The 16,414-nt window shown below is 39.7% G+C and overlaps 2 protein-coding genes across 3 annotated transcripts in view; one reads left to right on the top strand and one right to left on the bottom strand.

Annotated features, from left to right (window-relative positions):
- The window catches only part of QTRT2 (queuine tRNA-ribosyltransferase accessory subunit 2), a 129,655-nt gene that overhangs the window by 9,522 nt on the left and 103,719 nt on the right, over positions 1 to 16,414 (top strand). The gene's annotated exons all lie outside the window — the stretch shown is intronic.
- The window catches only part of CCDC191 (coiled-coil domain containing 191), a 104,550-nt gene that overhangs the window by 29,278 nt on the left and 58,858 nt on the right, over positions 1 to 16,414 (bottom strand). For both annotated transcript variants that reach the window (XM_072613950.1, XM_072613949.1), the window contains 3 exons: positions 9,758 to 10,004; positions 3,003 to 3,454; positions 1,952 to 2,064 (listed from right to left, as the gene is read on the bottom strand). In XM_072613950.1, the coding sequence (XP_072470051.1) occupies positions 1,952 to 2,064; positions 3,003 to 3,454; positions 9,758 to 10,004 (812 nt within the window). The remainder of the gene's footprint in view (positions 1 to 1,951; positions 2,065 to 3,002; positions 3,455 to 9,757; positions 10,005 to 16,414) is intronic.

Genomic DNA, 16,414 nt, shown 5'->3' with positions numbered 1-16,414 from the left:
GGGTGAACAAAAATGTAAATCTTATAAATGTAAATCTTTACTATATGGGGACAGGGGGCGGGGGAGGAGAGGGCGGAAGAGTTACAGGCCAATGACACCTCAGCGTAGTCACAGGAAAATATATGCAGAGTGAGCACCTATTTTTCTAAAGGAAGGATGAGGACGCTGCTGTAGACTGAGGGAAAGAAGAACTTTTTTGAGTAAGCAAATATATGACATGAGGAAAGTGAACCATTAAAAAGCATTAAGTTTCTAATAATGTGCTCTCTCTTCCTTTCTATCTTAAGCCAAAAATATAGGGCTACTCTTACAAAGCTGCTGTGGTCCCAAAATACGAAAAAGATGCTAACTCTTGAAACAATACTTTTAAAAAAATCCATATCAAGAGTTTCTGTATTCCCTGAGTGCTCAACCAGATACTTCCTAATTACTCAGAGAGTGGCAGGAAGTCAAGGAATCACATTAGCAAGACCGCCCACAACTCTGGTCATGGCTCTAATTCAGTAACGACGTTTAAAAATCAGTAGCCCAATAACTACATAATCATAGAATGCCCATCTGAAAGCCCCAGAATTTTGCAGAATATAAAATCCAGCAAGGCCCTTCTTGTTCAGTCATTTCATTCATGTCTGACTCTTCATGGCCCCATTTGGGGTTTACTTGGCAAAGATATTGGAGTGGTCTGCCATTTCCTCCTTTAGCTCCTTTTCCAGAAGAGGAAACTGAGGCAAACAGGGTTAAATGACTTGCCCAGGGTCACACAGCTAGTAAGTGTTTGAGGCCTGATCTGAGCACAGGTCTTCCTGACTCTAGGTCTGGCATTCTACCCAGTCAGCCCAGTCACAACATAACCACAGAATGCCCATGTAAAGCCCCAGAATTTTGAAGAATATAAAATCTTGTAAGGCTCTAATTTTGATAATTGTAATAACCAGACTGATAGGTTGATTCTGGTGCGATGCCAATCTTGACCAGTTTTTATTTGTGTCAGTACTGAAGGTATTCTCGTTTGCATAAATGTTGCATTTTGCAGTCATAAACTTATTACAAAAATGTGGGTTTGGCCAAAAATTGATATATAAAATTTACCAGTGGTTTCTCAGGGGATCAAGGATTATCAGAATTGATCTGATAAGAGCCTACAAACTCCTGAACTCTGGTGGGAAGGTTAAGTGACCTGTGGAAAATCACAAGGCTAATAGGTGAAGGAGGTGAGACTTGTCAAATCCAGATGTTTTGATCACAGGTTAGATTACATCTTCTGTGATATGATTCTCAGCCTTGTGTCATCCCACAGAGCTGTCCCTTTGCATCTTAAATATATTCTGATCTCTGTCTCTTTCCTACAGTGAAGAGAGGTTTGAGATCTTCAGGGCCTTTGGTGTGGTAGAAGGGAATAAGACAGCCAGGTAAATTAAAATTAAATTCTCATAGATCTAGAGCTGGAAAGAACCGTAGGGGCCTACTATAGTCCGATCCTATCATTTTACAGATGGGGAAACTGAGGCAAGACAGGTTAAGATACTTGCTCAAGGTCACACGGATCGCACAGGACCACAGCTGGGATGCACACTCAGGACCCCTGACTCCAGTGTAAGGAGTACTCTTCCCAATTTATCATCTTAAATTCTGGTGTGAAGGCTCTTCTAAGGTTAGAGGGCGGTCAGGAGAGAAAACAGCTAAAATGAACATAGTACAAATAAGGCTCTTCTAAGGTTAGAGGGCGGTCAGGAGAGAAAGCAGCTAAAATGAACATAGTACAAATAAAAAGAATTTCGTGAAACACAGGAAGACTTGTGTGAAGTGGAATGGAGTGAAGAAAGTAGAGGCAAGAGAGTAATATATCACGATAACTACAACAACGTAAACAAAGCCAACTTGGAAAAGCCACAAAGGTCCTACAGTCAGCAGCACTTCGAGTCACGCATTATGAGAAAAAAAAGAGTCCTGCCTTTTAAGATGGGGTGAGGCGTTAGCAAAGGCTTGGACTTCCTTCTGGATGCGTAAGGGGAACTCTGAGAATCAGGCTTAGGGCTGTCCATCCCAGAGGACGTACAAGGTGAACTGCAAAGAAGAACACACACGTTCAGATTTAATAATGAGCCCTGCTGAAAGCTTTTGGCTGACGAGCCAAGAGTATTTGTTAAACTTTAGCTAATCTTTACCCCAAACAATGAGACTATTATGAGGCCCATCCTAAAATCGATATAATGAGGGATATTGATGCTGAGGTTATACAGTGTTCTCATTTTCCATTTCAAAACTCAGGGCATCATCATCTCCTAAATGTTCCATGAATAAATACAAGCCAGAATAAATGCACAGGCCTCAAGTCTTTAAATGGTTGTTAGAGTGATTTAGGGGTCACTATATACTTCAACAGGACAAGAAGTCTGCAGAGTTATAGTGGAGATATTAGTCCCAGTCCATAGATTAAGGGAGGTAAAATACCCTAGGAATTATGCCATTGAGAATATATTCTGGGGGCAGCTAGGTGGTGCACTGGATAGAATGCTGGCCCTGATCTGAGTTCAAATGTGACCTCAGATACTTACTGGTTATGGAACTGTGACCAAGTCACTTAACCCCACTTGTCTCCAAGTAACAATTAAATCAAGTTATGATTTTTCTCTTTCTCAGTATATCTATGTATCATAAATATCTATCATGGAAGCTAACTGGAGGACAGATTTATCATGGACAGATACATATCTCAACTATACACTTGTGCTTACTCGATATATCCTTCTGTTACTTAGTCTAACTGGGCTTCTCAAAGTAAGTACCAGTCTAAGCGGAAGGGAGGGACAGAGAGAAGGAAGGGAAAAAAGGCAGAGAAGGGAGTATGAATTCTGGGGTTCTGGGAAAAGGCAAGGGCATTTGTTTCTTCCAAAAATTCCGAAGAAAGAGAAGATTGACAGACAGAAACATCACAGACTGGAACCAGCCTCCAGTCAAAACCCAAGTGGCCTAGTGGGTTGCACCCTAATCATCTGGCGTACTTTGAAGTGATGTGGCATCCTTTCTTCATCTTCTCCTCCCTGGGATTTGACATCAGCTGTGTGAGGGCTGCAGTCACTGCTGTGGCCCGCTCTGCCTCTTCTCTTGCCTCCCTTAGCCTCTGATTTTCCTGTAGCTCAAGGATTATTTTCTGTTGTTCCTGGAGTTTCTTCTTTTGCTCTTCAATCACTTGTTGCTGGAAAATGTGTCGATTGTGGAAATGGCCCATGTAAGGAGACACAGGTTTCTGGCTGGGAGTTCTGGATTGCTGACTGCTGCAAATCTGATGCAAGGACTCACAACTTGGGGTCTTGGACTGAGGAAGTTCTGGCAAGTTCTGAGGGGTTTGCTGCATGGGTGCTTGGAAGAGAGACTTGGATTTTTTGCACAAAGGAGGACTGGTTATGCAACCATCACTCTCAGAAGGCTTCTCCTGAGAAAAGGTCACAGGCACCTGAAAGGGAAGAAGGCATTGCAGTTCATTCGACATTAATGAGATAATACATTTATGCCAGTAGGCTTTGCTTTGTTCAGGAGCCACAGAGCATGTACCTTTAGCTCCACCCTACCACCTTCCATGTTGTACCACTGACGCCAATCAGCTTTCTCTATCTCTATAATCCTGGGCAGGCCACTGTTAAAGTAACAGTTACAAAAGGAATACAGGAGGACAAAAATGGATCATTGAAAATCTATTCCCAGGTCAGTTGTAGTGTCACATGAAAAAGGACACATTCAATCAAAACTGACATTTGTACTTCTTTATTTTTGGCCTGGGACACAAGGGAACGAGATGGATTAACTCCACATACAAAGTCCCAGGAATTTTATTATGTACATTATTATCATCATAATGCTAGGTCTGAAGATGTCATATGGTGACTGATATTTGGTAGTAAATTGGTAATTTAATGATTTTTCCTCTAAAATATTTTAAAGCTAAAAAATATCTTAGCAAATACAATATCACTTTGCTTTTTGGTTCTAACATTCATTCATTCAATACACATTTGCTAAATACCTCCTGTGTGTGCTTTGGAACTGAAAGCTTAGCTAAAACACTTAAGGACCTTGCAGTCTAGAAGGGAAAATAAGATAAAAATATAGCTAACTATTACTACATAATACCTGTATAATGTAAGTGCATTAGGGAATTACAAAACAAAGGGCTATGTTGGGCTCTTACTAACCCAGAGAAGAAGGGAAGCCTTCAGACAAGTGATGACTTTTGAGTTACATTTTAAAAGCTAGATATTAATTCCCTTGTTGAATTGTTGAAGGCATGTGGTGGAAGGTGTAGAGGCAAGAGAGTTAATGGTATCTTTGGTGGGTGAGAGTGCTCCTGTTTGTCTGGGGAACAGAGAAGATGGAGGAGAGCAAAAGAGTGAAGCCTGGGGTGATAGGGTGGTGTCAGATCATCTAGTACCTTGAACATCAGACAAAGGATTATAATTTTTTCCCAGGGGTTCTGGATAGGAAGGCACTGAAAATTTTTGAGTTGAAAAGTGACAAGACTAGAGCTATGTTTAATAAAGCTTACCCTGGCAGCAGTATGAAAGACAAATTAGAAGGAAAGGGGAGAAAATGGAGGGAGAAGATGTCTTAGGAGGCAGTTGTAGTGTTCTTGGTGGTTGGAAATGAGGATCTGTTTTGAGGGAGTGGCAGTAGAAATAAAAGGGGGGAGCAAATGATAGAAGAGCATTTCAGAGTTGGAATCTACAGAATTCAATAACTGATTAGAAATAAAAAGTTGAGGGAGAGGGAAGGATTAAATATTATGAACATGGTAGACAGGATGGAATGGCGGTCCCACAGAGAAATAGCGGAATTTGAAGACATAATAGATTTAAGTGAGGTCAGTTAGTCTATATGCATTTATTAAGCACTCACTGTGTGCCAAACACTGTGCTAAGTGCTGGGGATACATAGAAAGGCAAAAGACAGTCCCTGTCCTTGAAGAGTTCACAATCTAATGAGGGAGAAAACATCTAAAAAACTGTGTACAAACATGATATAGACAAGATAAAAATAGGAAATAATTAACAGAATGGAGGCATGAGAAATAAGACATATTATAAAGGTTTCCTGTAGAAGGTTGGAAGCCAGGGAAGCCAGGAGGTGGAATGAGGAGGGAGAACATTCCAGGCATGGGAAACATCCATAAAAATGCCAAAGTTAGGAGATGGAGTCCCTTGTTTGAGAAACAGGAAGGAGGCTGATGTCACTGGATCAAAGAGTATGTCATGCTATTGACTTTGAAAATCTCTCTAAATTTTTCACTTAATTATTAACAAACTTCCAACTGGTCATATCCTCTATATCCCAAGTGATTCTGAACCCCTATAGGTCATCATCCAAACAACATTATCCCAATTCCTTATTCCCAATTGCCTCAACCTCCTCCCCAAAGTCCCAGCCAAACACTATCAAATGTGCTCTCTTGAATGCCTTCTTCCTAAAAAGCAAACTTGATTTCCTCATAAATCCCTTTCCTTGCCCATTCCTTTCATCTTTTGGCTTCACTGACACCTGGCTCCCTCCTGATGACATAGCTTCCCTGGCCCTTTCCAGTGCTTGGTGCACTTTGGCTCATTCCTCTCAACACATCGATGAAGTAGGGGAGTTGGAATATTCCTTGTTCCCTGTTGCCACTTTCAGTTTTTCTCCTTATCACCATCACTCCACAATCTCCACATCTACTATCCAATCAAAGTCCTGGTAGCTGTTGTCTTCAGACTCCCCTTCCTTTCTCAATAAGTTCAGTACCTGACTTACAATCTTTCCTCCCCAATTTCCTCATACTAGGGGATTTCAACATGTGTATTTATATACCCTCAAACACCTGAACATCCAAGTTCCTCAACCTACTGATTTCCCACTTCAGACACCCACAAAGATGATCATGCCTTTGATCTTTCAGTCACCCACAAATATACCTCCTCCATGTTTATGGACTCTGAAATCCCCTTATTTCATCACAATCTATTATGCCTTCTCATACCAAACTTTGTCCTCCACACTGCAACCTTTAATCCTTCAAACCCTCAACTCTCTCTCAGGGCATCACCCCATTATGACCCTTTGGTGAACCAGTTCAACATTTCTTTTAAATTCCTTGCCCCTTTATCATATCACCAATTGTGCCCTGTCAAGCCTCAGCCTTGGATGACTCTCATCATTTATTGCCTTCACTCCTACACAGGTGCTGCTGAATGAAGCTAGAGAAAATCATGTAACACATTCTACCTGGGTCCGTTACAAAATTTATATTACATAACATCAACTAGTCCCACATTGCCGCTAGGAAATCTTTCTATACTTCCATAATTAACTCAGTATTCCATTCATTGACAGTGGCTCTTCCCTCCCAAAACATTCGACAGCTACTCCTCCTCAGACTCAACTGAGGACCTTGACCCCTATTTTAAATAGCATTTTTTTTCAACTACACGTAAAGACAATTTTTAACATTCAGGTAGTATACCCATGTAGAACAGGCAGGAGATGTATATGTCAAGATGGAAGGCTCCCTTCTCTAAATATGTTGAGACTTGGGTCAGGTAGAGTTTGAGGGACAAATGGATTATCAATGTGAAAATATCCTGAGGTAGTTGGAACTACAAGTGTGGAGTGCAGTAGAGAGAGTATGTAAATACATACACATACATGCATACATCTACAGCCTGACTTCTCTGTTGCAAATACATATGTATATGTATATATAATATATACACACAAATATATATTAAGGGTTCAAAAATAGAAAGTCAGTAAAAGAGACAGAGGAATGATTGGTGAGACTGAAAAAGAACCAAGAGAGTGTGGTATCTCTGAAGTCAAGTAAAGAGAGACAGTGTCTAGTAGGAAGGAATGGTTATTAGTAGCTGATATTTTCATGGCACTTTAAGGTTCACAAAATGTTTTCAATGTATGATCATATTTAAATCTCACCACAAGCTGGACAGGCTGCTATAATACTACTACTGCATATCACTCCTATATTACAGAGGAGGAAACTGAGGTTTACAGGGATGAAATGGCTTTTTTGGGGTCATACAGCTAGTAAGCATCAGAGGAGGGATTCGAATGCAGGTCTTTACTGAATCTAAGCTCAGCATTCTTACCACGTGCTGGTAAAGTGCCTTTCAAATATATCATTACCACAGAGTTTAAAAGAACCTTAAAACACAAACTCATCTTGTTGCTAAATTAAGCAAACAGGTGTCACTATTTCTAGGAATAACTGTCCTCTGACAAGGTGCCTTTCAAAATTCATCAGTTTTAAGAGCTGCCAAGAGGTTAAGGTTCTTGAGAAACAAAAAAAAGTCATTGAACTCAGTGATCAGGTTGTCTTCAGTGAAAGCAGCTTCAGTAGAGCGCAGGGTGCAAGAAGCCAGATTGCAAGAGGCTGAGGAAAAAGTAAGTGCTGAAGAAGTTGCTGTATTCAACAGAGACAATTTTTTTCCCCAAGAAGTTTGATGGCGAGAAGGAAAATGGGACAGTGGTTGATTGGGCTTAAAAGGGTCAAAGTTTGGGGAAACCTAAGCATGTTGGTGAGCACAACCAGGGGTGAAGGAAATATGGAGGATCCATGAAAGAGAGGAGATAGCTTCTGGAAAGGGGAGATGGGAAGGAAGGGGTTTAATGGGTTAGTAAAAAAACAGAAGTACGTTTTCTTCTATGACCAAAAGAAAAGAGGGAGTGGGTGATGATTTTGAGAAGTTTTGAGGATGGGAGGAAGTGGGCTGGGGATTGCCTTGGTTTTCTCAGTGAAGTTGTCTGCTCTAAATGTGAGAGCTAGGGAAGGGAGGAAAGAAGAGTTTTGGGACAGAAAGCATGGGGAATGAGTCACAGATGGAGTCCATAAAGGCAGAGTAAGAGGATTGTGGAGCAGGAGCCCAGATGAGCTTATAAGACATGAGGGTATAGCAGATGAAATCATTTTCCTTCTGCAATTTTCCCTATGGATGCTCAACAGTCCTGGAACCAGAGTTAAGAAATCAAAAGGTAGGAGTCACACAAAATGGGGATTCACAGGTTTGGAATGCCATAAGTTTAATGGGGCAAGGGATTCTAAGGAATTAATGTATCATTAAAGTACAACAGCATGTCCAGACTGGGATAGGGGCAAATGAAGCTACTGAAAAATTACAAATTTACCATAAAATAGGTTGACATTCTTAGGGCATGAGAATCCTCAGGAATAAGATGTGTGTCTAAAGCTTGGGGGTCATTGGGGTCTACAGATTTAGAAATGGAAGAAACAGAGACTGTTCAGGTATAATGTCTTCATTCTGGAAATGGAGAAAATGAAGCCCAGAGAGGTTGAGTGACTTCTGAAAGTCACGCAGGTAGCCTGTGACAAAGCCAAAATTTTAAGCCAGGTCCTCTAACTCCAAATCTAGGATTCGTTTCATTCTGTTGCACTGCCTCTCCATTCTCTTGAATCATCCGTTTTTCAGTCAGAGGTGGCTAACTCAGCATGTCTATCATGTAACCATGGTATTTAATAGTATGCTTTCATAGTGTTTTATGTATGTCAAACACTTTCACATGTATTATCTCATTCAAAAGCTTGGGGCGTTAAGATTTAGTTCCAGGAAGAGGGTGAAAGGGAAGGAAAGAAAATCTCCCTAGTAAACTTATCTACTGCCAAAATAATCTTGTAATTAAAGTAGTCCTGAAATGCTTTGTTTCCACCCAGTCCAATCTCTGACCAGCTTTTGTGTCCACCCTCTGCGGTAGTGGGAGAGAGGCAGGAGACAAACTGCCATACATTATGAGTGAATTTCTAATCATTCTGTTGCCAGGCCCCGTGCTTAAAAATAATTTTGATGAGGTCTTTTCTAAAGACCCAAATGAGGTAAAAAGATGTGCTATGTGGAAGTTTACCATGTGATTCAGACCTTTGCATGTAACTTTTCATTTCAGAAATGTCAGAGGACAGTTATTCCTAGGAATAGTGACACCTGTTTGCATAATTTAGCAGCAAGCTGAGTTTGTGTTTTAAGGTTCTTTTAAACTCTGTGGTAATGATATATTATTAACTCAGCAAGATTGAGTAAGAGCTTGAAGTACAGCCACAAGATTTCTTTTGGATTGTGGTGACTTTTTTACTTGTAAAGCTAAGAATTATAAAAAAAAACAAACCACATAATGGTACAGATTGTTCTTAATAATACAAGGCCAAGCAATCTGGCTTAATTAGAGAAAATCACCCATCATCCAACTGATAATTTTGAACATTTTCAAGGCACAGTATTCTTAGCATACTTAAGTGCTCTTAGTAAACGAGTTCCTATAATTACATAATTAATGAACCTCTAAAGAATCCACATTCTCATTGGTGTGAATTGTATTCTTCATCTGGGAGAATATTATGGTTTATTTGGTTACCTGTGTTAAATATTATAACCTTTTGTTTTCATTTGCCTTATTTTTTGGACAGCATTAGCCTTTGTTGATGAAATTTTTTCTTCTTGGTTTCAGTTTTTGGAGATGTTGAAGTCCAAGAAATGAACAATTTAACAGTGTTTTCAGTCAATTAAAGTACCTTAAACAATTTTAACACCTTAAACAAGACTGCTTTCATTTTTAAGAGAACTGGGCAAAACAATCTGGAATCTTTTGTTAAATGTCAAGAGGATTTCCTAAGGTAACTGACCAGGACTTCTAGGTACCGTACATACCTGTCACATAAAAGCATAATTTAAGTGTAAAAAATAGAATAAGTGAGCAAAAAAATAAAAAAGGATACCTCTTCTTTTCTTGTAGATGAATTTTGAGACTTCCTTTTCTCCCCATTTCTTATGTCACAAGATCCTTTTGAACTAAGTTTCCCCAGTGATGCTGCCTTCAGCAACTCATCCATTTTCTTCCGAGTTTCTTCTTTTTTCAATTCTAGCTCTCTCCTTCCAGTTTCTTTTCTATATAAATGTTGCCACTGTATAAAGTAGTGTCTTAGAATCCTACTCCGGTTGACATCTGTTGCCAGTTGTTGTTTTCTAGATAATAAAGTATAAAGGTGCTGAAACTCAGTTTCATATTCATAAAGGGATCATATAAAACACACGTCTATCCTAGTTGCAACCCGTTCTTTCATACTGTGCTATCCTGGATCATCTTATATAATCCCCTCAGCTTATTTCTCTTGCTGGAAGTATAGGGCCACTAAGATATTAACTCTGTGAAAAGGGAAATTGTTCTATTGGAACAAGTCATAAAAACGTATTTATTTAAAAGCAGTGTGTGATTACTGTGAAATAACTTGGAATACAAAAGGGGCTGGCAGAATAGTAAATAGAAATTTTAGGGCCCCCGAAAATATGCCCTGAGTCAAGCAGGATAAAAGGCAACTTTTGAAGGTAAATTCAGAGAGAAGGTGGGTGCTGAGTAGAGAGATCTGACTTTAAGACAAGGCTGGGAAGACAGAACAAGCCTAGGATAGTGCCCCCATAATGGTGGTTAGGAGAGAGACAGACATCTGGGTCACTAAGAGACTAATGGGAGTCCAATGTAGGGGAGGGAATAGGGCAAGGCAAGGCTAAGTGCCCTTGTGTAGCAGCAGGGGTAGGAAGTATACCATACACGAATTTCTTATTTTTACCAATTATTTTTGCTAAACTCAATTGTTTCTACCTTCCGGAAGAGTATAAATGCTACCAGCACCCTCTACATTTCAAAATCCTTAAGCAAAGCTCCAGTTGTCCTATCTTAGTTTATATAGGATACTAGGGCCCTGCCTAAGGGCTGTCTTCTGGACTCTCCTGGCTTAAGAGTGATTATCAATAGTAACTGTTTCCCTCCCAGCCTGATGTCACTTTTTCTATGCCTCACTAAAGGGGCCATGCCCTGGCTACTTCTTAAAGAGGCCTATTCACTGAATGGACGTTACCTCACCCTAAGTAAGTACTTGCATAGACCTGGGCCTAAAGGGGCCAAGGTCTCCTATTGCATCCTGGGTCATCTCCAGCCATCCTGATGAATATCTGGTCACTGGACCCAGATGACTCTGGAGGAGAAGTGAGGCTGGTGACCTGCACAGCCCTCCCTCACTGAAAACAAAGTCAAGTGCAAGTCATGTCATCATTTCTGATGACATGGTCTTCTTTGGCAATGACGGATGAACACAACAATACCCCTTAATGATAGGAAGAAGTAAGAGTTTTATAATTTGTCATCTAATATTTTTTAAAAGTGAGATAAGAGGAAAGAGATGTTCAGATGCTGTAAAAATGCTCAGAGAAAATGAAAAACAATTACACTAATTACTAATATGCTTTTAAAATAAATAATAGAGGACAAGAGTAATTTGGCCAAAGCTTCACAAAAAAAAATAGATCTCTCTGTTCCCTCAATATGAGTAATATTCTTACCACTTGGCACATTTGCTCAGGCTATTTCTTATTCTTGGGAACAGTCTTTCTCGTAGTTTATTGAATTACTACAAAGCCCAACTCCTTTATGAAGCCTTCCCTGAGCCTTCTAATTGATAACAAAACTCCTTAAAAACCAGGACTATTTCTTACATAAATTTTATATACTCTATTTTCTAGGCTAGAGCTATACTGAATATGTATTTGTTATATTACATTACAGTTGCCTTGAGCTTTGCCAGATAAAGAATATGTCTCTAAAGGTTTGTAGGGTCTACTAGAGCCACCCTTTGCAATACACCAGACCATAGGGTCTCCAAATGTTTTGCTCATGCACCCTTGTCATTACAGCGTTTTTGAGTATACTACATATTTAAATTTGTTATTATCCAGTTGTTTTTTTGATTGTGTCTGACTCTTTGTGACCCCATTTGGGGTTTTCTTGGCAGAGATACTGCAGTGGTTTGCCATTTCCTTCTCCAGCTCATTTTATATATGAAGAAACTGAGGCAAACAGGATTAAGCAGGGGATGGGGTGGGGAGGGAGAACAGGAGAGAATGTGGAATTCAAACTGGGAAATAAGATTCACAGACAATGGGGTACAGAAATCTCTGTTACTCTACAGGAAAATAGAAGGGGATAGGATAAGAGAAGGAAGAGAGAACAGAATGAAAGGGGAGGGGGGATTAGGGTGGAGGGAAATACAGTTGGGAATGGTAACTGTGAAAAAAATCTGAAGCAAGTTTCTCTGATGAAGATCTCATTTCTCTGACATAGAGAACTGTGTCAAATTTATAAAAATAAGAGCCATTCCTCAATTGATTAATTAATTATCAAAAGATATAATCAGTTTTCAGATGAAGTAATTAAAGCTATCTATAGCCATATAAAAATATTCTAACTCACTAGTGATTGGAGAAATGCAAGTTAAAACAATTCTGAGGTACTACCTCATACCTAATTAGATTAGCTAATAAAACAGAAAAGGTAAATGACAAATGTTGGTGGGTATATGGGAAAAATGAGACATTAATGTACTGTTGTCAGAGTTGTGAATTGATTAAACCATTCTACAGAGCAATTTGGAACTATGCTCAAAGGGCTTTAAAACTTTGTCATAGCAATACCATTACTAGCTCTGTATTCCAAAAGAGATAAAAAACAAAAAGGGAAGGGACCTATATGTACAAAAACATAGCAGTTCTTTTCTGGGGATAAAGAATTAGAAATTGAGGGGATGCCCATCAATTGGGGAATGGCTGAACAAATTGTGGTATATAATTATGATGGAATACTATTGTACCATAAGAAATGATGAGCAGGATGCTCTCAGAAAAACCTGGAAAGACTTGCATGAGTTGATGCATAGTGAAATGTACTGTGTAAAAGTAACAGCAATATTGTCAGATAATTAGTTATGACTAATGAATGACTTAGCTATTCTCAGTAATATGACGATCCATGACAACTCTGAAGGATTTGGGATGAAAATGCTACCCATTCCAGAGAAAGAACTGATGGTGTCTGAATACAGATTGAAGCATACTTTTTTCACTTTATTATTCTTGAGGGATTTTTGTCCACAATATGTTTACATTTGTCTACATGTCTATAACATCACTATTATGGATAAGTTTTGCATGACTACACATATATAACCTACATGGAATTTCTTGCCTTCTCAATGAGAGGGGGTGGGAGGGAGGAAGGAATAAAGTTTGGAACTCAAAGTTTTCAAAACAAATGTTACAAATTGTTTTTACATCTAACTGGGGAACAATTAAGTACTAAATACAAAAAATAAAACAAAACAGGGTTAAGTGCCTTGCTCAGGGTCACACAGCTAGTAAGTGTCTGAGGCTAGATTTGAACTCAGGAAGTTCAAATGCAGGCCCAGTATATTTAAATACTGCATACTTATGCATAAGTCAATATGTACATATTTATTATTTATACATGGGACACATTTTCTACTGTAACAATAATTATTTTCACCATAAAATGCATACAAAAAATTTTAACGGATGAGATAAAAATTAAATAGCATTTGATTTTAGAGTCAATAGGGAGCCCTTGAGTTCATTAGCCCTGAGTTCGTTAAGTCACTGAACTCAAGCCCTTTCTACTACCCAATTAAAATCCTGGTAGCTGCTGGTCTACAGACCTCCAGGAAACTCCCCTTCTTTCGTCAGTGAACTCAGCTCCCGGTTCACAATTTTTCTCTCCTCCTTATAACTCCTGCCTTCAGACAAGGGGACTTCAATATATTTATATCTATACACTCCCCCTCAAACACCCTAGTATCACCTTTCTTCAGCTTATTCACTTCTCATGATCTCCTCCTCCATCCCCTCATTCCCTCACTCCACGTGTCTGGCAATCCCAAACCCCATTCTTCATCCACACCATGACCTCCAAGCCTTCAACCCCTCAGTTCTTTCTTAGGCCATCATCCCTATGCTAACTATACTCTACTCCCTTCTACATCTTGACCCTTTGGTGAACCAGTCCAACTCTATACTTTTCTCCTCTTGGTGATGATAAGACAGTATATCACCCATTTTACCCTAACAAACCTCAGCCTTGGATGACTGACGCTGCCTGTTTCAATGCATGTGTTGTTGAACTAAGCTGAAGAAAATCACAAAACTGTGCTCACTGGTCCACTATAAATTTATGTTCTATAACCTCAAATGGGCCCTCATTGCTGGAAGGCAATCCGTCTACACCTCCCTAATTAACCCATTATCCAATTCACTATTGTGATTCTTCTAAACCTCCTCAAATCTACCCATGGCTCTCCCTCTCTTTGTCCTCTCAGATAACCTTGCCTCCTCAAATCTACCCATGGCTCTCCCTCTCTTTGTCCTCTCAGATAACCTTGCCTCATATTTTATTGAAAAAAATTCTAGGTCATTTTTCAAGAGCTCTCTCTTTCCCTATCTCCTGATCTCACACCACCCATATATCTTCTTCTTCCCTGTCTCACATGAAGAGGTGATCTTTTTTTGCAGAGGGAAATGCCTCTCATTACACAGGTGATCCTTTTCCATTTCATCTTCTTCAAATCACCTACTCTGTTACCTCCACTCTCTCACTTATCTTCAATCTCTCCCTGTCTGCTGGCTGCTTCCCTATTGCTTATGAACATACTCTTGTCTCCCTTATCCCTAAAAGGCCCTCACTTGATCCATTCTCCCTCACTAGTTTTTATCTCATATCTCTCCTCCCTTTTGTGGCTTAACTCCTTGAGAAGGCTGTCTACAATGGGGGCCTCCATTTTCTTTCCTCTCAATTATATAGCCTAGCTTCTGACCTCATCGTTCAACCAAAACTGTTCTCTCCAAAGATGTTGATGATCTATTATTTGCCAAATCCACTGGTCTTTTATCAGTTTTCATTCTTTGAGACCTCCCCTCACCCAGTCTTTGGCATTGTCAATCACCCCCTTCTCCTTGATACTCTCTTCTCTCTAGGTTTTTTGTGATAATACTCTCTCCTGGTTCTTCTCCTTCCTATCTAACAGTTTCTTCTCAGTCTCCTTTGCTGGATCTTCATCCAAGTCACATCCACCAATGAAGTATTCCACAGGGTTTGATCCTGAGCCCTTTTCTCTCCTTCTTCTATACTTTTCACTTGGTGATTCCATCAGCTTCAATCAATTCTGTTATGCTCTCTATGTTGATGCTTCTCAAATCTGCTTATCCACCCCTAAATTCTCTGCCAAACCTCTGAGTCCCAACTGCAACTGCTGATTGGATAGATATCTCATAGTCATCTTGAACTCCATTTGTCCAAAACTGAACTCATTATCTTTGCCCCAAAACCCTCCCTAAATTCCTTCTTCTTAAATTCACTATTACTTTTCAGAGTACCACCACCTTCCTAGTCCCCCAAGTTCATGAACAATGTGTCATCCTTAACTCTTCATTCTCTCTCAGCTCCCACAACAAGCCCCCCTTGTTGCCAAGACCTGTTGATTTCACCTTCAATGTACCTCATGCATCCACTTCTTTTTTCTCTGATATTGTTCTCATCAATAGCCTGATAGTTGGTCTCCTTGTCACAAGTCTCTCCCCACTCCAGTCTATCTCCCACTGAAGTGTCAGAGTGATCTTCCTAGAGTGAAAGTCCGACCATGTGATGACCCTTCTCTAGTCACTCAACAGACTCCTTATCTCTTTCAGAGTCAAACAGAAATTTCTCTTTCTGGTGTTCAAAGCCCTTCATAACCTGGTCCATTCTACCATTTCAGTCTTTTTACACCTTACATCCCCCCACTTACTCTGTGATCCAGTAACACTGGCTCCCTCAATAGTCATCAGGCAAGATACAGCATTCCCATTTGGGGCATTTTCCTTGGTCATCCCCCATGCATGGAAAACTCTTTTCTCCTCATCTCTACCTTCAGGCTTCCTTGGCTTCTTTCAAGTCCCACTTTCTACAGGAAGCCTTTCCCAATGCCATGTAATTCTATTACCTTCCCTCTTTTCATTCTTCCCAATTTATCCTGTATATAGTTTGTTTGTAAATAGTTGTTTACATGTTGTCTCTCCCATTATACTGCAAGCTTCCAGAGAATGAGGAACTATTATCTTTCTCTGTATCCCCATGCCTTAGCACAGTACCTGGAACACAGTAGGTGCTTAATATTTGTTCATTAACTGACAACTTCTCACTGCCCCAGGCAGTTCTCAAAGACAATAAGTTGCAGAGGAAGTGCCAGTCTGCTTTGGTAAAGGAGTTCTACTCTGGGAACTCTTCTGCCGATGAAATCACTGGTCTAGAAAAAAAAATCTGCTATGCCACTTCTTGAATTCAAGTTTCATTAATACTATGCTGTATCCTTACATTTACCATACAGTTCCCTATTCTCCTTTGGGAAATCTAAGGTTTTTATTCTTTTGAGATTTTGGTGTTCCATGTCTTACTGATATACAGTAGAAGAATATGGTTGTTAAAAAAAAATTTGGGCTTGTGTGTCAAGGAACAGCTTGGGATCATTAAAAGTACTGCAAAACTTGAAGACCAGCCAATA

This window comes from Notamacropus eugenii, chromosome 5, assembly GCF_028372415.1.
Source record: "Notamacropus eugenii isolate mMacEug1 chromosome 5, mMacEug1.pri_v2, whole genome shotgun sequence".
Taxonomy (NCBI): Eukaryota; Metazoa; Chordata; class Mammalia; order Diprotodontia; family Macropodidae; genus Notamacropus; species Notamacropus eugenii.
This window is presented reverse-complemented; position numbering and strand designations above follow the sequence as displayed.